This window comes from Archocentrus centrarchus, chromosome 22 (assembly GCF_007364275.1).
Source record: "Archocentrus centrarchus isolate MPI-CPG fArcCen1 chromosome 22, fArcCen1, whole genome shotgun sequence".
NCBI classification, from domain to species: domain Eukaryota; kingdom Metazoa; phylum Chordata; class Actinopteri; order Cichliformes; family Cichlidae; genus Archocentrus; species Archocentrus centrarchus.
In genome coordinates this window covers 29,005,311-29,028,037 of record NC_044367.1, presented here as the reverse complement: position 1 = coordinate 29,028,037, position 22,727 = coordinate 29,005,311, and the positions used below count along the sequence as shown (strand labels likewise).

At 45.6% G+C, this 22,727-nt stretch overlaps 1 protein-coding gene across 1 annotated transcript in view; it reads right to left on the bottom strand.

The window, feature by feature from the left end:
• Positions 1–22,727, bottom strand: part of LOC115772842 (AT-rich interactive domain-containing protein 1B-like) — a 166,651-nt gene that overhangs the window by 5,654 nt on the left and 138,270 nt on the right. The window contains exons 8-19 of the mRNA XM_030719254.1: positions 20,882–21,203; positions 19,813–19,965; positions 14,056–14,183; positions 12,303–12,406; positions 10,177–10,371; positions 9,505–9,720; positions 8,255–8,465; positions 4,392–4,533; positions 1,987–2,156; positions 1,000–1,132; positions 754–873; positions 566–641 (exon numbers count right to left, since the gene is read on the bottom strand). Coding sequence (XP_030575114.1) covers positions 566–641; positions 754–873; positions 1,000–1,132; positions 1,987–2,156; positions 4,392–4,533; positions 8,255–8,465; positions 9,505–9,720; positions 10,177–10,371; positions 12,303–12,406; positions 14,056–14,183; positions 19,813–19,965; positions 20,882–21,203 — 1,970 coding nt within the window. The remainder of the gene's footprint in view (positions 1–565; positions 642–753; positions 874–999; positions 1,133–1,986; positions 2,157–4,391; positions 4,534–8,254; positions 8,466–9,504; positions 9,721–10,176; positions 10,372–12,302; positions 12,407–14,055; positions 14,184–19,812; positions 19,966–20,881; positions 21,204–22,727) is intronic.

The following is a 22,727-nucleotide window of genomic DNA, read 5'->3' as shown; positions in this document are numbered from 1 at the left end:
TTCCAACCATTAGCTCCACCGTTCTATCAAAGACTGAAGTATTTTGAGGTTCGAGCTAAATCTAAAACCATGGTGGCAGAAACACTGTGTGAAGCCCAAAAAATGTGGTGGATTTTGCTCAGTGGCCACATACACTATTTTCAACCATGACACAAAGAAACAGTTCTACTCGACACCATAATTACACTGCTAATAATCTTCAGTTTGACAAATAATGTGCCCAGGCGAGAATGGACCATTGATTAGGCCTATTCATGAGGGTCATTATTAGTAACGACTCAAAAGAAGCAATCATCGCTCTGCTTTACCTCATTTTGATGGTAAAAAGAAATTGATTTTGATCATAATGGAATGCCAACAAGGAACAACCACTGTCACAAAATATATACCACCCAATGTGCTGTTAGATTATTAATTTATGATCTTTGGGATGAGTTTTGACATGCCTGTAAAATGTCTTGTTCCCAGCTCCTATAATAGGAGGCATGAATACAATAAAGCGACGGTATTTTTATGTTACAGAGGAGATTAAAATTACTGAGAACACACAGATGAGCTGTCTCACCTGCTGCTGTGGGTACATCCCAGATGGATGCATCCCGTACGGCATGCTGGAATACTGCTGACCGTAGCCATCGTGCCTGAGATAGAGGACAGAAGGGAAAAAGAAAGCATCACTGACCGATTATTCTCGAGCGCAGACCTTCAGAAAGGGACATACATCCTGTTACAGACACATATGAGAGTGCTGACCTCTGCTGTGAAGAGTATCTGCTGGGTGAGTACATGTTGCCCTCACTGTTGGCAGGTCCCATGTTGTTCTGACTCCCCGGGGGTCCCATGGTCCCCTCCATCCCCATCATATGGTCCGGTCTAAAGATTAAGCAGGACATGTTTCACTGAGATGACCTATCCTATACTACACACCACTGGTCAATGTTTACAACAGAATAAATAATAGAAAACTCTGTGTTGATTATGCCTCTTTTTTATACCTACCTCCTGTCGTAGCCTGGTCCGTATGGGTACTGCGACCTTTGGCTCATACTCAGGGCTGATGGGGGCCGACCATACATGTCCTGCATACCACTTCCAGGCATCTGGCCTGGCATATAAGGATCTGCTCCGGCCACTGTGCAGGAAGGAAAGCAAATACATTAAATAATAAAAGACTAACTTAATCTAAATAGCATTAAAGAAGTGAAAATATCGCAGTTAAAAAGCAAGAAGAATGGGAAATGATTTAATTATGATTGTCCTGGAAATATGCAACAGCAGCTTAAAGGTGCATTTTTCAGTGCATGAACCATATTTTCTGCTTACCAGCAGGTGGCAGCATCACACTTTGCATGATTAGACCTATTGTTTCGCATTGTTATGCAGCCATCATCGACCACATTATTCATTCAGACTCCATTCTCTTCAGCCTTCAGAAGAGCCGCCATTCTTTCTAAAACTACTGTTTGTTCTGAAAACTAAACCGCACGAGTTGGTCGAAACAGGTGCTTCTCAGCGGGGTGGAAGGGATGAAAAGTTGAAAACGAGGAGGATGAAAAGGATGAACAAAGTTAGGATGAGACAGAGACTAAGCTACAAGAACATAAAACGAGCCGGTGTGTTTTCGATAAAGCAATGTGTGTGTAACAAACAGTTCTCATCTCTTTTCATAGTTCTAGTAGGAAAACATGCACACACATCTGTCCTGATCTGAGATGACACAGTGACAAGACAATGAATTAGACCAACGAGACAGATGAAACACCACTGGCTGTGGGATACATAATTCATTTTGACAAAGTGCCATGAAAGTTTCTGTACAGTTTAGGATGAAGTTTGAAATTCAAACCCCCAAATTTTTAACACCTGTGGACCAAATTAATTTCAAAACAGTGTTATTTCCTCATTAGTTGTAAAAAAGGGAAAAAAATGGAGAAACAGGTTCGGGCCTGTTGGGCGAAGGTTCATTACAGCGTGCGCCGCACTCACTCTTCCTCATCCCAGCGAAGGGGTCCTTGGCATCGTACTGCATCCTCATCATCATGTCAGGCACACTGAGGCTCTGCTGGTACGGAACTGAGGGGGGCAGGGTGGGGGTCCGCTTCTGGAAAGCCGGGTCGCTCACCTCCGAGAAGGGGTCCTGTATGCTCACGCTACTCCTGGGCAAAGAGATGAAGGTACGGAGGGAGGGAGAGACAGGGAATCAGCATGAGAGGGTAGGGATGCAACAAATCGAATGCATGGATACGATGTGCTGTGAGGGATCTCATCCTAACCCACAGTACATATGTATCGTCTTAATGCAAGTTTAATTTTTTAACTAAAGAAAGCTAATCGTTATAAATACTTCATATACAGAACTAATACTATCAGGTCATTTTAATTACACCCTTCAGTATCAGTATTTGGTGTGACCTTTATTCTGAACCCTCTGAGGCAGCTTCCTGTCATTTCTTTAAGCAGTCTTCAGGAAGTTCTCCAGGCTTCTTGAAGGACATTCATACTCTTCTTTGGATGTTTCTGCCTTACACTGTGTGTTTTTACTCCACTGGCAGTGTGTTTGGGATTATTGTCATGCTGAAACATGAAGCTGCTGCCAATCAAATTTGATGGTACTTTCCTGTGTTCATAATTCCATAAATTTTGATGAGATCTCCAACACCACAGGCTGAAATGCAGCCCAAACCATGACAGAGCCTCCACCATGTCCCACAGATGGCTGCAGACACTCAGTGTTGGACCTCCCCTGACCTCCTCTCTACATGCTGATGATGATTTGCACCAGAAATGTCAAATGTGGACTCATCACTCCATCAGACCTGCTGCTACTGATGTTCAACACCACTGACAGCATTTCTGAGGAGGCTTCAGTGAACAGCAGATGATAAGCTGAAGGTCCAGATGCAGCTCTCTGGTCCTGTTTCAGGTCTTTGCTGGATTTTCTTATTTCTTAAGGACGTGACTTTCAGATGCTGTTCATCTTCTGCAGATAGTTTTAGGCCTGATGCTTCTTCTTTCTCCACTCGTCCAGTTTCCTCAAACATCTTAAGACCACACTGCACGCCATGCTGATTTTCAGCCAACAGCTCTTTGGGAAACGCCTCGTTGGTGCAAAAATATTATTTTATGCCATAAACTGTGTTATCATTTTCATAGATTCAACTAAAGAAATGGGATCAAATGCTGTGTTTCTGTGACAGGCTGCGAGTCACAAAGAGCCTAAAGATCCAGATAAAGATTGGTTCTTTAATCAGGTGTCCTTTCATTTGGTTCATCCTTTGAGTTTGGAGCCTTTTTAATGCTGGAATGAGTCACAGGTCAAAGTTCAGAGGCTGAACAAGCAAAAATAACTCCTGTGAAAAAGCTCAGGTACGAGGACTGGACTGAAAATGAGTGAAAAAGCAGCCGATGTCCAAAGAAGAGCTTCAGAAAGGTGGAGAACTGTTGCTCAAAAGCACTTTAAAAATGACAGGAAAGTCTGGGGTGGGTCAAGACTTTTGCACAGTACTGTGTCTCAACAAGGTAGCTAGAATGACACTAAATAAACCAAAGTGAAATGCATAAGTCAGGAAAGCTAAAAACACCTGCAGAGTTTATTTTAGGTGTGCAAACAAGGCTGTGGAACAAACTGCGGGACCAAAGATGATTTAATTGGATTTCCCACACAGCCAATGATACGTCATATTCAGGACTGTAAAACAGGAGGTGAAAGAAAACTATCTCATATTATCAGCACACTGAGTCGAGTGAAAAAGATTGTTGTCAGTCATTTATGTCAGATTAAAGCACATCAATTAACCGTCCAGCTTTTGTGATTCTAATTTCCCAGTGTAGCCTTTACTCAAACTGAGTTTGACAGCCCTGGTACAGTGTGTACGGAAAAACCTGAATTTAAATGCAACAAGAAACAGTCAGGTTACTGCAGTGGAGTACGAAATCACAGTTTTGGATCACAGAGCAGCATAAAATAACCATATCCAGGAGAAGAACCACAAAAACTCCAACAATACTGAATATAAGTTCACATAATATCATAATTTATAATTAAAATCAGCTGAGATGAAGGGCAGCTCAAATCTTCACATAAAGACAAAATCACACATCCCAGCGTCACCCAAACGCAGCAGCACACAGAGCGTTCCCTTTATTTAAAGCTACGCTGGTTTCTCATTTTAGAGACAATGTTCACACTGTTGCATAAAGTACATCAGCAAACAGCTTCTTTATCCAGTTTGTGCTGATGACACACAAACAATATCACACAAATGCAGAACGTATTTTAGAAAAACAAAGTAAATGAATTAACAAAAACACACATTAGTATTAGCAGTACCATGAAGCAGCCGAGAGACCTACTTCAGTATGTGTGGGAGTACAATATGACTGTGTGGTACCTGCTGGGGGGCAGTGGTGTGACCTGTCCCAGAGGGGTGGTGGCAGGAGTGGGGGGTTTCAGGTCCCCCGCTGCCTCTGCTGTGGAGCTGCTGCCAGAGGACTGAGGTGTCTGCGGGCCCTGGAGGGAGCCACCTGAATTAGCTGTGAGACAGAAGTAGGTGTATTATTCCAAGTTCTATATCATTCATGGTCAAAATCATGACACATTCAGACCGTAGGCCTTCCACAAGTCTTCAGGTATGATCTTGAAGTCGAGTTAGAGCTGGGCTTTACTGCAGCGAGGTGCTGTATTAGGGAGATAACGTTGGGCTTAAGGCCAAAGCGCTCCGAGCGATGCCCTACATGAAGCCTACATCAGGGGAGAGAGGATGGGAACGAAGGGACTGCTAAAGAGGGGCCAGCAAAGGATGAGGAGGCAGGAGGAGAGGGCACAGTGAGGAGAAGGGAAGGATATCTCAGAGGGAACAGTCCACTTGGGCGCTCGGTCTTAATTTGGAAGCTATTTGAAGAGTTTTTTTTTAAGTGTGCTGTCGACTTCAGGCGAGGTTCATACAGATAACTAAGCTCAGGACGCAGATGTATCAGATATTAAATTAAGTATATAAAACAGCCAATGCGACATAATCAAATGATGTTCACGCTAACACTTCAGAAAACACCCTGAAATATGAGCAGGGAGCTCGAGAAAAGTGAGGTGGGTGGGTAAAAAACATTCCCCTCACACAGACGCTCAAACTGGGGTTCAAACTGGGTTAGTGTGAACTTTTGTTATGATACTAAAACTCAGATGATTAGGAAATTAGAAGCTTCAGAGCTCCAAAGAAAGAACCCCCAGTCAGATAAAAGCAATGGATCCAAATTCCCAGAAGCAGGTTTAACAGAAGACGTGGACTGCTCATGAGAAAGATGGAGAGAGAGAGAATATGAAAGTGTCCTAATGAGCATTTAGCGTAAGAAGCCTTTCTCTAGAAGATCCTGAGTGGCCTCTCCCTGCACCACACGTTTCCACAGAAAGACTTAAGCTTTAAAAATTCATGCTAATTCTGAATTATTCAATGATACCCTGTGCCTCTACATCACAGGAGACGGCGAGAAAGAGCGCGAGACAGGGAGAGATGGTTATCCCATGATTATGAGCAGCAGGTAGGAGAGGGGGGCAAAAAAGGGCCAGTGAGCATTAGTGATTCTTCACTTCCTGGGATATCCCAGCATCAAACGGAAAGCACACACACACGGAGCAGTGCAAACAGGGTCAGCTGAGGTTAAGAGGTGTGCCATTCTTCAAGAGGGCAGTGGTGGTGTGAAGATGGAGGCAGAGGAGAGCGTGAACTTGAGTGCCCTCTGCTCCACTTTTGGAGGGAAGAAAAAAACGACTGAAGAGACGTGAGGGGGGAAAAACATGTGTGCGCGCACAAAAGCGTGTGTGTCAGCGGGTGACATAATCCAGAGGGGTGGGGGTGGTTGGGGGGGGCAGCTGAGCCAGTTTTGTGAATGAAAGGTGACGGCGAGGTCGGGTTTGTTTACATTCTACATCCCAGCCCTCATTAATCACTCCCCACACCCCACCGCCACATAAACACACTCTCCCCCAACCCCGCCCACCACACCCCCACCAGCCCCGCCAGACAAGCTCCCTCAGTGACATCACCAGGCTGTCGGTCTATATATAGGCTGGCTAGGAGTCAGTAGTTCAAAGCCTGCAGAGGCAGAGAGCACAGTAACACAGAGTAGCACTCATAACTGAAACTGACACAGTATGGAAAATCTGTAATGCTGCGGTCTGTTCACATATTTATATATAACATTTATATATATGCAGTCAGCCCACTTCGTAAACATCAAATATTATTTCAGGAGGACTAAATTCATTACGTTTCTTCCACTTACATTTTTTTTTTTTGAGCATTTTTGGCCACAGCGGCTTTTTTATCTACAGTGGAGAGTGACAGGAAATGGGGGAAAGATACGGGGGAAGACACGCGGGCAAATTGGCGACGGGCCAGGACGCGAACCCGCGCCGCCCGCACCGCAACGCGGCGTGTGTATGTGGTCACCGGCTTCACCACTAAGCCACCCAGGCGCCCTCTTCCACTTAAATTAAACTATAGATATTATAAACTGCAAATATTTTGTTCTCTTCATAGTTTTGACAACATTACAAAGAAAAAGCATAAAGTTGGTGTGTGAAGTCCTTAATTAATGTGCCGCCAGGTGAAAGAAAACAGGTAAAACTGCACGAAAAGCTTAAACTCCAAAATCTGAAGTTCTTCATTAATACTGTTGGCTTATGAGCCGGGGCGTCACATCAGTGGGGACTCGTCTGGGCTTTTTTAAATTTTTAGTGCTGATTAAATATCAGAGTTTTTGTAGTGTGAATGAATTAAAGTGTTCACTGTGCTCCAACAAACTTTGTGCCTGTTTTGCTGCATTGCTTTGGCGTCAGGTGGTTGTCCTGGGTGTGGGTACACCTCACAGTTTGGTAGTGAGCCCGGTGCACCTCTGAAGACTCAGTGGGTGAATTTACTGTTGGGTCTGTTGGACTTCTCAGGAAGTTAAAGCAGTGCGACCTCGTGCTCACAGCAGTATGTTTCTTGCTTGGGTTGCGAGAGGTCCTGAGACCTGAGTCCTAGATGTGTTCAGGTGTGGATAAAAGCATGCCTGAGGTCAGCTGGGAGGTTTGTGGGGCGGACAACACTTACACAACCAGAATCAAAGAAGATCACAGCAAACATGATGCAAAAGTCGAATATATTAACCAAGAATCCAAAACAGCAAAAACAAGCAAAGCGCTCAGTTTGGTACAGTATGATGATGATGATGAGAAAAGGATGCAAATCTCCTTCATGAAGGTGGTGGTGGTGATGGTGGAGTAGCAGGGTCTTTGTTTCAGCTGCACTCCAATGAGGAACGCCCACCCTGATGCTGGTGCAGGAGGCATTACTTCACTCGAGTGTTGTAGTGTGAACAGTTCACAGTCGAGTGCTGCACATCCAAAAGGCAACCTAAAAATCACGAGTGTTGACCTGTTCATGTTTTACATTATAGACGCTTGTTGAAACGATGTGTACCGCCGTCCCATCAGCTGGAAAAATGAGTTTCTGTGAAATTGAGGTGTTTAAATCCCCTTGAATAGATGAGAAGGGGCTGAATTATGAATTGTAAAACTTTATGTGCACTCTTCACATGTGCATGTGTATGTAAATGATGGCTGGTGCTCTTTTCCACCCACCAGGAAAAGCAATCTGCAGCGTCTCAGGCAGGTGAAGTGCTCCACTGTTCTATTTAAAAGCAAGGGTCACTTTTCTCATCTCCGCTGCAAATTAGAGACGTGACTCCTTCTCGCTCCCGTCTGGATCCTCACGTTGTAATTGTGCGCACAGGCACACGGCTCCAACAGGTAATTCACACAAACAAAAAGCAACCTTTTGTGTTGTGGTAGCACACCAAAACAATATTACTTAACCTCCTAAAGCAGGGTAATCAAATAAAGGCGAGGCCCCGGGTGGAGGTACAAGTGCTGATCATATCTCGCTCACCTCTATTAAACCAAGACTCATCTCACCAAAACAGTGTTAATGTTCACTCATCTCTCCGGGGTTTGGAGTTGTGTACATGTAATCAGGCTGTAATCTTGTGTGCTATTTCTAATTTTAAATGTAGTCCTAAGTGTAATCTAATCTTCACTGTGTGGATGTGGTATTGTAGGGTTGTTTGGAGTCAGATTTCACACAGATTAGGTGCTTCGTGGATATTTAATTTTTTTCAGCACAGGTTTGTTCCTCTGATGAGTCAGTTTGCTTCTGTTGGAGGGTGCAGTCTTATATAAAATAGGCCAGAGATGAGGTCTGTTATCAGGACTTACCAGGTGAAGGCGGCTGGATCTTGACCTGCTTCCTGTTGTCCCCTCCAGCCATGCTGCTGTTGTCTGCTGGAGGCTCTTCCCCCCTCTCCATCTTACACTCATAGGCAAACAGATACTGGATGTACTGCTTCTTCAGTGAGCTGGCAGAGCTGCTGGATGTGCCGACGTTCAGGGTGCTGGACAGCTCACGCCACTTCTTGTTCTTGTTTACCTGTTTTTCCATGGAGTGAGAGAACAAGATATTAGGAAGTCAAATGACTGGCAGGGATCATAACGACCAAGATCACTTCTCAGTGAAGTAGTGTTATCCTGCTAATATCAGCTGCACACTTATAATTTTGTGTGGAGTATGGGAGATCACATCCTGCTAATCTAATCAGAGTAATCAACCCCACAGCTCAGCACTTCATGTTTGCAGGAGCTGCAGGTCACTGGCACATCATTTCCACATTGAACTTTTTAATCTAAAAGCACCATATTATATAAGAGAAATGTATGAGGACCTGACCTGAGCGCACAGCCTCTTTTTCATGGTGTGTGGAAAGATTAGTTCAACTAATCAGAAAGAAGCAGGTGAAACAATCAGACCTGAACAGATTTCAGCAGAAACAGTTAAACTAACAGCAGCAGTGGAAGCAGGAAGCTGGTTCAGTTTGCTGGGTAACAATCTGACTGCAAAGGGTTGAAAGTAATCAATTGTTCTGGTTTAATATGAGTTCAAATGAACACACTTTTGAACATGAGCGATGTTGATGAGGAGGTTTTCTGACAGGCCTTCAGGGGTACGTCAGGCAACAAAAACAATATTACAGATTTCCATTTAGGGGGAGTCTTTGCACACAATATTTCAGATTGCATGTTCCTCCAGTTTGTGCAAAGTAATAAAATGATTTCCCTAATTTTGTGGCGTAGAGGTTCTGCCAAACCCCTGAGTCTCAGCAGAGAAACGCCTGTGGTGTGAACCTGTCAGGGGTCCACATACTTCTGGCTGCTTCCTGTTTCTGGGTCTACCTGTTCATTTGACATTTTTTTCACCTGAGGACTGACATGCTTTCATTTATGTGTCTCATTCTCCTGAGAACATTTAGAAGCTCACCACTGGCCATATGCTGTGCACATACGTGCACTTTATGAAGAATACTAAACAGTCGATGCATATGAGCAGTGCGCAGTGACTTTACTGTGTGTGTGAGGTTAAGTTCTCCACGTTAAAGCCTGTGTCCAATATGGTATCATCATAACATGATTACCATGGCGAGGCCTCCTATTTCCCGAACAGCCGTGTAGAGCTTCCAGAGGTCCAGGGGCTTTTTGCCCACAGTGGGAAGCTGACTAACCGGCGTGCCCCGCTCCTCCATGAAATTCAGGTATCGCTCCACCCAGCCTCGTCTCTCTGGCTCTCCGCCGAGCTCGTACAGACGCGTGATTCGTTCGCCGCTGAACGAGGAGGAGTTAGGGTTGGTTTTCTGGTGAGGGACAAAGGAAAAACCACCTTATTAAAATGTGAATCTGAATGTTTAATTTGAATCTAAATTATATAATTAAGTTGTTTTACTACCTTCCCGTGTGGATCCATAATTTAATGAAAAACAGTATATGTTACATTGTACAGTATACTCTGCAGAACATTTTTCTTTTCCACAGTAACTCACTCTCCTCACAGGGATCATTAAATATTCATTCCTTATTTACACATTCTGTCTGAATGACCAAGTGAAAATAAGCACTTATTAAAGCGTTCGCTTTCATGAATTCAGAGTTCAGATCATTCATGCCGCCACACTTCAAACTGCTGGACTGAGTTTAATCCTGCCAAGCTTTAGTCCTGGTTCAGGAAAGTGTCTGCGGTCTAAGAACCAGCTTTGTAACTGATTACAGACTTTTCCATAAATATATCCATACGGGACAGTTTCAGTCCTTACGGGGCTGGAGGGAGTCTTGAGAGGCCAGGGGGGGCTGCTGATGCTGTCGCTGTCATCTCCGTGGTAGGAGGACAGGCTGGCGGGGCTCGGTGAGAGGGGGGAGGGCACCGGTAGGGCACCGCCCGGAGTGGCTGGCTGGGACACACACTGCTGGGAGCCGCCGCTGCTGTTATTGTTGATGTAACCGTCTTGCAGCTGTTAGAGAGACATCAGTGCAGTTACCTTTCAGGGCGAGGTATCTTTCACTAACACAGAGACCAGTCTGTAACACACAGCACTCCATCTGATTGGCTGAATGCAGAGAGCACTTGAAGTATCACAAACATCAGCTATTGTCTGATGATGCTTTAGCTTTTTATTGTAATGAATCTTAAGTCCTGAATGGACTGGAGGTATACAGGAAGTGGCTGCACCAAAGATTATGAAACACTGTCAGACGATAGCTGATGGGTTCCTGGACTGTGGACATACGACATACCCGAGGATGTTTCTAAATGTAGAAGAGAGATCATTAAATTATGGAGTGGGAAGAAAAAGGAGGTCCACTGATTAAAGGGAAAACCTTTGAAACATCTGAAAAACTCAAAGAGAAAACAGCGAGCTACTCAGATATATTTACTCAGATATTTCATATGTAAACGTGATGCATTACTTTGCATACTCTGTTTTTCTGAAGTAATGAGATTCACTAAATGGACCAAAGTATTGGGCCAGACCTCCTAACCTTTGAACTCAGGTGTCCCACTGCCACAGGTGTGGTCTGCCTTTACAACCAGTTGAGAGAGTGAGAACGGGTCGCTCTTAAGAGCTCAGGGAGTTTGAGTGTGGTGCAGTAACAGGACGCTGCAACAGGTCTGCGTGCATAGAGTGGCCACAGGTCCTCTGACATTAACATCATCACAAAACGGCACCAGGAGGTTCGTGGCGTGCGATTCCATGGCTGAACAGCTTCTGCAGGTTTTCTCCATAACACACACCCTGTATTAGGAGTGTGTGTGTTTTCAATGAAAAATATTTGTGAAATTTCTTTCTCTCTAATTCCCAAAAACAGGACTGAGGTTATGACAGGACCATATAAAATGAATGTAAATAAATGTTCATGCTGAACCTGCACACCCTGATTTCCTCCAGGATCAATAAAATATCTCGATCTGCATCTTAAACAAAACTGAGAGGAGCTTATTCTGCTTTACTTCATTAATACAAGTTCCATCAGTTTGTGTGTGTGAGTGACTGAGAGACTGTGAGTGTGTGTGTGTGTGTGTGTGTGTGAGTGACTGAGAGACTGTGAGTGTGTGTGTGTGTGTGTAAAGTGGAACAGCAGCTTGATGAGTGCTCCTGGACCGTGTACAGAACGCCCGTGTCAGCAGAACCTTATCTTTCTCCCCCCGCCTCCCCCTCGTCTCCCTCTCCTGGCAGACAGATCATCTCTTTCGGGAGCACTGGGGGTCTTTCTGGCTGCTCTGACTGCCTTAAATAATTCAGAAGACCCTGCTACCATAATCAGCAAAAGAAAAGACAGGGATTTTTGAGGGAAAAGACGTGTAGTGGATATGATGGAGGCATGTGTGTGGTTGTGTGGGTGTGTGTAGGAGAAACGTTAAGCAAAAACAAGAGGAGGGGGCAGAAAAGAGCAAAGAGCAGAGTTGTGTTGTTGCTGAGCTGAGCCAAGCCGAGCCGCTATTGTAGGGCAAAATGAGAAGTCAGCAGTGTGTATCGGAGCACTTGTGTGTGAGAGTGAGAGGAAAAAGTGGTGTTTAAGAGAAGCTGACTGTATCTGTGTGTGTGTGTGTGTGAGGCTTCTTAGTGTGTGTGTTTTTGTGTGTCTGCTTTGTGTCTGACTGTGCGTATGTACATGTGTGCACTGCAGATGCCCCCTCTCTTTCTCTCTGTGTTTCTTTAGCAGCCAAAACATCAGCGAGGAGAGAGCGCTGGAGGCACAAACAAGGCGAGGAAAACATTAGGAATGGTAAATGTTAAACAAATCATTAAATATGGTGAGAAAACAACAGAGAAACGGGCCCACTGTGCTGAGGCAGCATATGCTGATCAGAACTGCTTCATTAGCTGAGCAAGAAAAAAAAGAGGGGGAGGGGGAGGAAGTGGGAAAACGGTGAAGGAGGTACCTTTGGTTTGTGGGGCTCGTTGGCGGGGCCGCCGTCATCTTTGATGTCCATTTTGGGTTTACCATCGGGGCTCATTATGCCGTCTCCTGACAGTCCCACGGATCCTTCAACAGTAATCGGCCAACATTTAGTAATTTCTATCAAACTTTTCAGAAATGTAAAATATTCTCAGAATTTATGTTTTTTTTTAAAGCTGTTGCAACAGGTGGGAATTCACTGGAGCAGATTTTAGTTGGCATATTCAATCGGATTTAACTCCTTAAATGAATGCTGCCATCTTTGTGCGGACTGAAAGCTGCTGCTTAATGGTTTGTATAATGTCACAGGCAAAGTCAGACAATGTGAAATGCTTTAATGCAGCTCAACGTCTTCCTTTGCGGTTATCAAGGCCTCTCTAAAGCCTGTCCGGCCATTCATCCTAAATGGAAGACTGCCAGAGAAAAGTATAAAAAGAGGAAGACGCAGAAAGAGAATACAATAAGAATCCGCTAAAAGCAAACCGGTGTGCTATTTGAAACTTGGAAGAAGTCATTCATGGTCTCACATATTCAAAGTGCAGACAGAATGTAAAGGTTAGCATTTACAAGATGTTGGCTGACAAGATGTGTTTCTGTTTTCTAAGGCATTTGTGTGCCTTCATTAGGCTTATAATGGAAGAAGAGTTAAGATCCTTAAGACTACTTTTCAAAGTGCCAGCTGCATATTTGCTATTAACAGACAGAAGAGGTCCTTGGGTGTATTTTTTTCCTTGTGTGCTGTGATGCGGTGGGAAAACTGAAGGCTTTCTTCAGCGCTCAGGGGCAAACCAGACGAGTTTTAAGGAACCTTGGCACTCTAATTCGGCTCAAGTTTTACAAACGTCTGTGACTTTGAATAAAAGCTTAATTTTGGAAGCCCCGGTGCTGTTTGATGTGTGTTTAGCATCAATGTAGCCAGTTTGGAAAGAAAAACTGATGTACCACATTAACCTCACTGAAGGGCCAGTTCTACAGGACAAAGAAAAGCTACAAGAAAGCTCCAATTAAACTCTTGATTTCTTAGCCTTTTACTCTCTTTCCCGGCTCTCAGCAGGTGATGTGTAATCTAACAGAAGCACAGAGGTCAGTACTGAGTGGCATAACACAGAGTCTGATACTGAAAAAGAGAGCTGCCATAAAGGTTCTTCACTATTTTAGCAACATGTTTCCTACAGATTGTAATTCAGGACAACCGGAATAGATGGGGTCATAACTTCAATTTAAACTTTGGGTATCTGCTTGTTTCTACAGTGCACAGAGAGACATACAGTAAACGCTGTCTGGTATCAAATCAGGCCACGAGAAGTTATCCCAAACCTCGGATATGTGCTGAAAACGGGCTGCATGAAAGAGTCTGGCTGTGAGGGGAAATTAAGAAGCTTCACTCATATTTTTTATACTGTAGGTCTGTGTAGATTCAAAAGGCAATTGAGTAGTTTGAGATGTCATGAGGCCCAAATAGAAACAGAAACACGACTGCCTGCAAATAAGGCAAAGATAATAATGCAGTGCTGTTTTCTCTTACAGAAAGAGTCAGGCAGCGCATTCTTCCTGTTTGACCCGGAGTGGATGGGAATCTTTGAAATCTGTGACTTAAAGGAGAATGTTCGACCAGCCTCCCTGCGTTCAGTCTCAAACGCTGGCCTTCGCACTGCTTCTGAGTCTTTCCTCTTCCTGTATGTCATTTAAAAATCCACAGGCCTACACTAACCAACCTCAGTGTGTTTGTTAAATACCTGAAGGAGGCATACTGTAGCTTGGTCCTTGTGTGTTGCCTGTGGCTGAAGTGATGCTGCCCGCTGGCTGACTGTAGGGGACAGTGCTCACTTGGCTCATGCCAGGGCCTTGGTAGCTGCCCTGCCTGCTACACAAAGAGAAGAGAAGGCATTAGGAGATTTAGTAGGGATGATTCCAGCTAGATTCATGATGCAAAGACAGGCTGTGGAGAAATAAGTGAGCAACAGTGGAAGCTGCAGAGGAACAGAAGTCACATAATCATACAGAGATGATATCTGGCAGTCTGTCGCTGCTGTGCGCCTATATTGTTGCAGTGAAAACCGAGCTGCATGTATTTCTGAAAGTCACGATGAAAAGCAAAGAACACAACTGATCCCTGATCAAACAAACAGCTTTTCCCAAAGACTGATGATGAGCGCAGGACATCAGAGAAGGAAAAACTCTTCTATTCTCCATGTCTGCTCATCTCCTCCCTCCTGTCCTCCTCTTCCTTCCTCTCTATCCCACAAGTCGTGATTTAACTAATTAAGGTGTGCTTTTGGAGAGGATCATGTTATTTGTTGCCATAGTGACAGCAAAAATCAACCTCCTTCCCTCAGCCTCCCCCGTCTCTCTCATGCGGCTCATCACATGGTGTTGTAAGTGACATCAGAAGGGCTTATCTGCAACCTGCTGAACACTAGCCATCCATGTGTGTGACTGAAGGCAGCGTCTATCATTGCATGCCAGGCCGGTGACACAGGGACTGAAAGGGAACACCGTGTTTGGAACAATTTGGTCCACGTCCTGCCGACTTAAGATTATCTCCTGGACAACTGTATACAAAGACTAGTCTTGCTGCGAGAAGAGAGACAGAAGCCTAAACCATGGAAGAAAAAGTCAGGAATGAAAATGAAATTCAAACAGGAGGGAGACAGGTGAGAGCATCAGATGGTGACACAAAGCAGGGAGGACAGAGGGAAGAGACGAAGGAGGAAAGGGTGGAAGGAGGAAAGGAAGCGAGTCCACAAAATGTAAAGACAAAGAAAAATTGTTGTGTGGATTTCTGTCAGTCAGTTCTGTAACTGGCATCTTTCTTTCACACAGACACATAATGTAATACCTCATGTTGGAAGAGATACACACTGCCTGAGAGGAGGGATTGGCTTGGTAAACCTCCCCATAATCTCATCTCACAGATGTAATTAGTCATAGAGCACGGCTGATGATACATATGTAATCCCTCTATGGGGGTTGAGGTGCACAGGGGAGCTCCATGGCAAAGAAACAAGCACACCAAATCCATGCTTATCTGGCCCCATTTCCCTATAATGGGGGGGGGGGGGGGGGGAGTATAGACTCCTTCGTTTGCTGCCTACGTGTTCCCTAAAAAGCTCTGCGTGAGTCAAGACACAGAAATAAATTTACCTTTTGATCGTCGCACCTTCTCAAGCAAGTAAAAATGTACTCTGCATGCAAACTCCCACAAAGGAGAGCGTGATACGCGGCAATGAAAGACGAGTTCAAACATGCCAAATGCCTTCGAACCTCATTTATCCACATACTGTAAAACAGCCTTCACCAAACTTAGGCTGAAAAATCCAAATCAACAACAACAGCAACAACAACAACAACAGTGGTTGGTGGTTTTGACTGTGGCACTCTCCCATTATGACTAATTCATGTCATAAAAAAGCCCATTAGAAAGCACTTGATGGAGGCACCGCACAGCGTTTAATCACACTTAATATATGCATGTGCCGCCATCGGGGGTGGGGGTGGGGGGCAGCACAGCGCATTCATCTTGCTCTTGGGCACCTTTGTGCAGGGTAAAAAAAAAAAGAAGCATCCTGTTGCCGCAGAGCGAGCAAGAGGGGAAAGAAAGGAGGGATGGAGAGGAAGGAAAGAAGAAAGAAGGCAGAGGGAAATTAGGCAAGAAGAAGCCTGAGCATAGTGTGTGCGTGTGTGTGCGTGTGTGTGCGTGTGTGGGTCCCCGGTGGACCAATGGGGGGCGTATTTTCTGCTCAGGGCTCCAGAGCTGGAGGTAATCGCTGTTCCATGAGACTAAGCTGAGGGAACACACACACAGTAAGAAACATCCATCCTAACACCATCAGTCCAGTGCACTCGCAGTTTGCTGTCTAGGAGAGGCCCGAGGAAAAAAGCAGTGAGAGTGAAGAGAAAGTTTTCTCGTCTATCAGAGTTCGAGCGCTCACATCCACGAAAACGCATCAAAATTCAGATTTTTAAAATGACTCCTGTCACTTTAAGAGCAGCAACAACTCTATTGTTCTTCTTTCTACATGCTCGACCATCACTGTCCTTCACTAACCCCCTGTTTATCCCCCTCACACACACACACACAGATAAGGATGAAGAGTGATCTCTCTTCTATTCAGTCCACATGTGTGAAGGGCATCAGAGAAGGCCACTTTCACACCGTGGGTGAGTGTGTGTATGTGTGTCGAAGTGTGTTTGAGCGTGTCCTTGTGTTCGGGCGGGTGCCGTTGCCAAGGGGATGCCATGGTTACGAGGTGCCAGCCAACCAGCTGACGGCGTCTCGGTAGAAGTGGCGGCGCCTTTGTCCTTCATTCGCAGTGACGGGCCGTGCTGACGCCTCTCAGCTCCGCTAACTGGACGAGACAGCAGCGGCACCGGGACCGCAGGACTGCGACGGCTGAGCGGCCCTCCCTATCGATCCCTCTGCTCGCTGCGTGTTTAAGTGTGTGTGCAGAAGAAAGTGAGAGACACGAGCCAGAGAGAGGCTGCTGGATGGAAGGATGGAGTGGATAGGCCGGAGGCTATGAATTATATATGGACCCAATCTGTTCTCAGGGCAGCTTGGGCTCATTGCTCCTCCAAACTCCTGACTCAACTACCCCACCCCCCCCCCCCCCCCCCCCCCCCCCACACACCCACACACACACACACACACACACACACACACACGCACACACACATACACAGGGTAAACTAGAATAAACCCCCAACAAAAAATAAAAGGACAGCTTTTAACATATTAAATCCAGAAAAAAGCTACTCTTCCCTTCTCCCGCCCCTCCCTCCCAAACATCAAACAGCTCAGGATGGATGGATGGAGGAGAAGCCATTTATTTTGCCCATCTAATGAAAGCAGAGCGCGCCGCAGTGCTGCCAAGACTGCGAGCGACAAAGCGCCACAGGCAGCATCCTCCGTTCTTGACATTCAAGCGCTGCTCTTATTTATTTAGCAAATTTACTTACTAAGGAGGTCAGAAATGAATTATTTGGCGAGGATTTGCCTGGGAGCACTCTCCTCTCTTCTCTTCTTTCCTCTTCCAACATTTTTCTCCCTTCAATTTCCTTTTTATTTATGGCTCCTTTTTTTTCCTGAGCTTTGCTCTTCTTCTGCTAAGTGCTTATTTTTCCGACAGTTCGCCATTCCTATAGCTCCGGGAACTTTTAGTAGAGTGTCGCCGGCAGCATTGGAAAGTCATTTGAAAACCCAATTCTGTCCTCAGAAGCTGCTGCCAAGAAAAGCTTATACCTTTTAATACTTTGTGTTTGCCTCTTTTCCCCAAAAAGAAAAATCCCCAACATCAATCTCCCACTGCTAAAAAAAGTGTACTGCTCCTTTCTTCCAAACACAGACAGGCTTGACATCGGTCACCTTGTGTGAACATAAACTTTTCATGTCCCACCTGGAATAACTGATCAGCATCTTGTTTATGCCATAAACGACCATATTACACACTTTATCATAAAGTTCAGCAGCTGGATCGTTTCTATGCTCCCTCCAAATCAAACCCATAAAAGTGGAACATTTGTTTCTTACTCCGGTTGGGGGGGGCACTCCATACGGCACACTGTGTGAAGATTTAATCTCAACTCAAACCTGCAGCCGTGGGACACCACACGCGGCCTTCCCCTCTTCAAAATTCTTTTCAGTCAGTGTAATGAAGCCAGAGTTCAGAGTGTGTGAGCCAGCAGAGGATGAAGATAGTTCATGAGAGGCACAAATGTGGAGGATTATTAGTGGAGATGTAGTGAAGGCATGTGTTAAAGAAAAAGAGGAAAGGAAGCAGAGACCAGTCAATGATCTCACTGCCAGACTAGCCCCTGATTTGGAAGGCTGGAAGCGGGTGGCTGTGGCAGTCCTGGTTAATGCATCAAAGAGCAAAACTAGACATGCAGCACGACTAACAACTTGTTTCTCAGACAGAGAAGAACTGGATTTGACAATGTTTCACAATGTTGCACTGAGATCTGGAGCGCAAACAGGGTGCCGGAGCCTTTAACTGCAGGTTTTTCGGAGGCCAATTTTCTCCTGATCTCCCTCAGATGTTCTAAAGTGGGATCTGAGGAAGAAAAACATAACAAGGCTGTGTTGGAGACAGCGGAGAAGAAAAAGCAAATTGGGAGGAAGAAAGACTGAGAGAGATAAAACAGTCTGGGAAGGATAACAGAGCTGCACAGAGACAAAGAGGGCGATACAGTTGGGAGAGTTGGTAAAAAGAGTGAAACAGGTGGGAGGAGAGGGAAGAGGAGCAGACGAAGAGGGATGAAAGGATCAGAATGATCGACAGCAGACGAGAACAACAGTGAAGGTGAGACAGGCGGCAGACACTGCAAAAATGTCCATTATGACAAAACACGCTGGCACATTTGAGTTTGAAATAAGTAAAAAACACATTTCTGCCAGAAGACTAATTTATATTTCTTTCCTAACGACTCAGTATGCTAAATAAAGAAGGCGGCACAAATATGACAGATTATTCACATTTGTGAGCAGCGATCTGCTTTGGGAACCAACACTCTCATTTGTTGGCAGATGTCTTTTTTTTTTTGCACTAGCTAGTTTAAAAAAGTCTTTTGTTGTTCTAAGCATCCAGTGTGTGCTTGATTATTTTCTCCAGTGCAGTGGAAGTGATGCTGTGGTTTAAATAAACACTAACTGGCACGTTAGTGCGCACATCAAGAGGAAAATCAAAAGAAAGGCTGTCGCTGCACCGGACTCTCTGCTACCATTGTGATCTTTGCAGTGCAGAGAAAAAAACACATTAATGACTGCTTAATGCCAAAGATGGAGATAACACAGCAAACAAAGGAGCCCGGGGATACTTCCACAGCTGACAATAATAGATCACTGCAGAGTTGCAGAAACAGATGAAGACATAAACACACTTTCAGCCAGATTTGTAAACAAACAGAGAGAGAGAGACGACACCTCGACCTCGCACAGCCCGCCACGGTGAGCGACACCTCTCTGCTGTCTCGGAGAATGTGAGGGGAGACTGACAGGCAGTCTGATTGGTCCCAGCAGTGGGGATCATGTCATGCCACTTCTTATTGACAACCCACCTATCTCTTAATGGCTTGGCCAGCATTTGCATTGCTGGGAGTGTGTGTGTCTGTGTGCGTCTGTGTGTGTGTGGACAGCACGGAGCCTCCCTGATGCAAATAATTAATCACACACTCTGTCAGACCCCCCTCCCTCCTTACCACGCACACAGCACCAAGTGTCTCAGTGTGTGTGTCTGCATGTGTGTCCATGCATGATACTGGGAGCGCTCACTTGTTGCCATTAGAGTGAGTAAGAGATGCCTGTGATACTGATGACTACAGTGATGATGATGAAGGTGATGATAGCAATTACAATGGTAATGATGATGACTCCTCTTGTTTTGCTGTCAGAGAAATGCCATCAGGATCATTTTAGCACAGCTCAGTCACATGACACACCAACATTCACACGGATTCATTTTAAAGCAGACACGCGGTGAGGGAGGTGGACCTACCTATGATGCTGTGAAGGTGAAGGTGCCAGGATGGGTGGAGGATGAGGTCTGGGTGGAGATGAAGGTGGTGGACAGGTGGAAGAAGGGTGGGGTGTGGGCCAGTGGGTGGAGCGGAGCTGCATCTGGGCTGGGGGCCTCGTGTACAGAGGCAGCCTGCAGACCGCCGACAAAAAGAGAAAGCCACAGTCTTGAGCGTGACTCGTTTTCAGCCCGCAGAGCGCCGGCGAGGCCGCTCCCATGCTGCATTTGTTAGGAAAAACGCAGAAAGCCATCCTTCCTCTCAGAAGACGGCGATGTTTTCACAAGTTCCCCCGGCAGGGTTCAGCGAAAGTTTCCTGCCCACACAATCCCACAACAACCCCTGCCTCCAACACTACAAGCACTCATATAGTCAGAATAATACCCCTTAACTCACACGCTGTTAGAGCATCAAAGTGCTTTGCATTTGTGCTAAGGTGCTCGGTGTCACCTCGGTCTCTGGTGCTTTTACAGTTAAACCTGCGGTTTGCATTTTTCTGCTTTTATGTTTTGATGGTGCAGCATTGAGACCATACAGCCTTCTCACACCCATATATCTCTTTTTTGCAAGAAAATGGCACTTGGAGCATAGAGCCAGATATCAAAATGTCAGGCACTTTATGAGATGTGTGAAAATAGTGATAGTTCCACAAATGGCTCATAGAACAACCCCTGAGAACAAACTCTTGCCTGCACATCTGAAAAGACTCTTTGCCACAGAAACTCTCTGCGGTGCTTTTCAGCAGACGACCCTGCAGATCGATGTCACTCGTTAGATAGTGATGTAAGGCAGAGAAGCTCGCTGGCCCAGGGTTTCAGCGTACAGTAAGCATATAGTAAAAAAGCCTCAGACTCCCAAAGAGTGGGAGCCAGCACACTGATGTATTTTAGTGTGCTGGAATCATATTAAAATACGTTTTTCACCATTTCTCTTTTAAGTAAAGACCACTTATGGCTTATGATTTATAGTTAGCTACAGCTGGGATAACTTATTAAGCTCACATACTGATCTCCTGAGTTTAGAGCTCCTGAGTCCTTGTTCTGCTCTTACCTGCTGTGTACTGAGTTGGCAGATCCCGGCATGGCAGCTGCTGCCACCTCCTGGGTCTTGCGGCTAGAGCTACCCAAAGAAGGAGGACCCATCCCGGGCCCAGCTGGCTGGGGCATGTTGGGGGAACTGGGACCCATGGCTGGGTACACCCTGTTTTGGCTGCCTGTGCCTGGGCCGCGTCCTCCGGGTACGGGCTGGCCGGGCCCCTGGCCGTGCATGGGACTGGTAGCGTTCATGCCCAGACTGTTGGTTATGCCGGGGCTGGGGCCACTGTAGCTGGTACTCGCTGTCCCGCTGTAGTTGGAGGGCCGTGGGTAGTTGCCTGGAAAGAGACGACATGTGAATCAGCTGTGAAAAGCTTCAGATCATTGAAAATCAGAAGCTACACAGACAGTGTCACTGAAACGTAAAACACAGCTTGTTGTTGTTTGAGACGTTGAAGTCCCCTCTTAAATTTGATGATTTGCTTCTTCAGTGACACACCGTAGCTGCAGACGAGTATTATGAATCACTTCATTTGAGAGAAATGGAGTGTGCTTGTCAGCTGGTACTCATATACCTACCACAGTGACACATACAACAATTTCATCCATCATGAGAATAATGCTGTGACAGCTGAGGAATGAGGAATGTAAAGAGCAGGATTACATTGTGATTCACGACCTCTACAACCCTCCGTGGATGCGAGGAAACCTACTTTGAGGTGTGGCCTGGTGAGCTGTGTGGCCCTGGGAACAATTGCCAAGCTTAAGGCTGACTCTGTGAAACACTTGAGAGGAGGTCTAATCTGCAGTAAATGCTTTCTTGCTGCCCTGGAGTGCCACGTGGCCGTGATGCCAGGAGCTTTCCTAAGGCACACTTAAACCCCTCCATTTTGGCTTTTAAAAGCCTCGCTCGACTCCAACCTCAATAACAGCTGAAAGACAACATGTACATACGTCAAGCACACCAGAAGGCACCTGCACATGGAAGAGCTGTCCACACACACAGCACATTGCAGTGCATTCCCTCAGTGTAGGCACTGAGCATTTTCCACTGTGATATTTCCTCTCTGGGACAAATCTCTGCAAAATAGAAATGGAAAATGTGGCATCTTCCATTGTGAAGGGGGCTATTTATTTTGATTTGATTAAGGGTGCTTTAGTTGGGCCTCACTGCTTAATCCCCTGAGAATATGTCTGGAAAAGGGGATCAAGTCCCTTTAAAACCTGAAGGCTTTTCTGCACACTCAAATGAGGGAAAGTTAGATGACAATGTTCCACACAGGGGGGGAAAAGCGATACTGAATATGGTAATGGCTTCCCGGTGTCCTTGAGCTGCTTCAGCGAAGACACTTTCCACATGACATAAGGCAGCTTGTCCTGCACGAGGGGGTGGAAAGAGAGGAAGACAGAGAGACAGGAAAAGAGGAGGAAACACTCCTACCCGGCAGCCCCCAAGATAGGATTTATATTGAATCAAAATAAAAGTCTTTCCCATAAAAGTCAGCAACTCCACTTGAATTTGTCCAGAAATTGTGATGAAATCTACTGTGGGAGATGGGAAAAGAAAAAGCGGATTATTTCTAGGGAGGCTCTGGTGAGGCGGTGAGCTGAGTACAGCTGACACCTGTCAAGGGTTTTGGGGCTATAATAGGGAAGCGTTCAGGAAGAAAGGATGCCTGCTAACGAACACAGGAGGATATGTATGCTGCACTGTAAGTGAGTGTATGTGTGTGCATCTGCTTGACTGTGTGAATGCATGTGTAATACTTTGGAGACCTTGCAACCACTGAAACACGCATTTCCACGTTTCTTCTCCTAATAATGAGCAACTGCCTGAAATGCTGTGGAAAATCCTGGGAGCG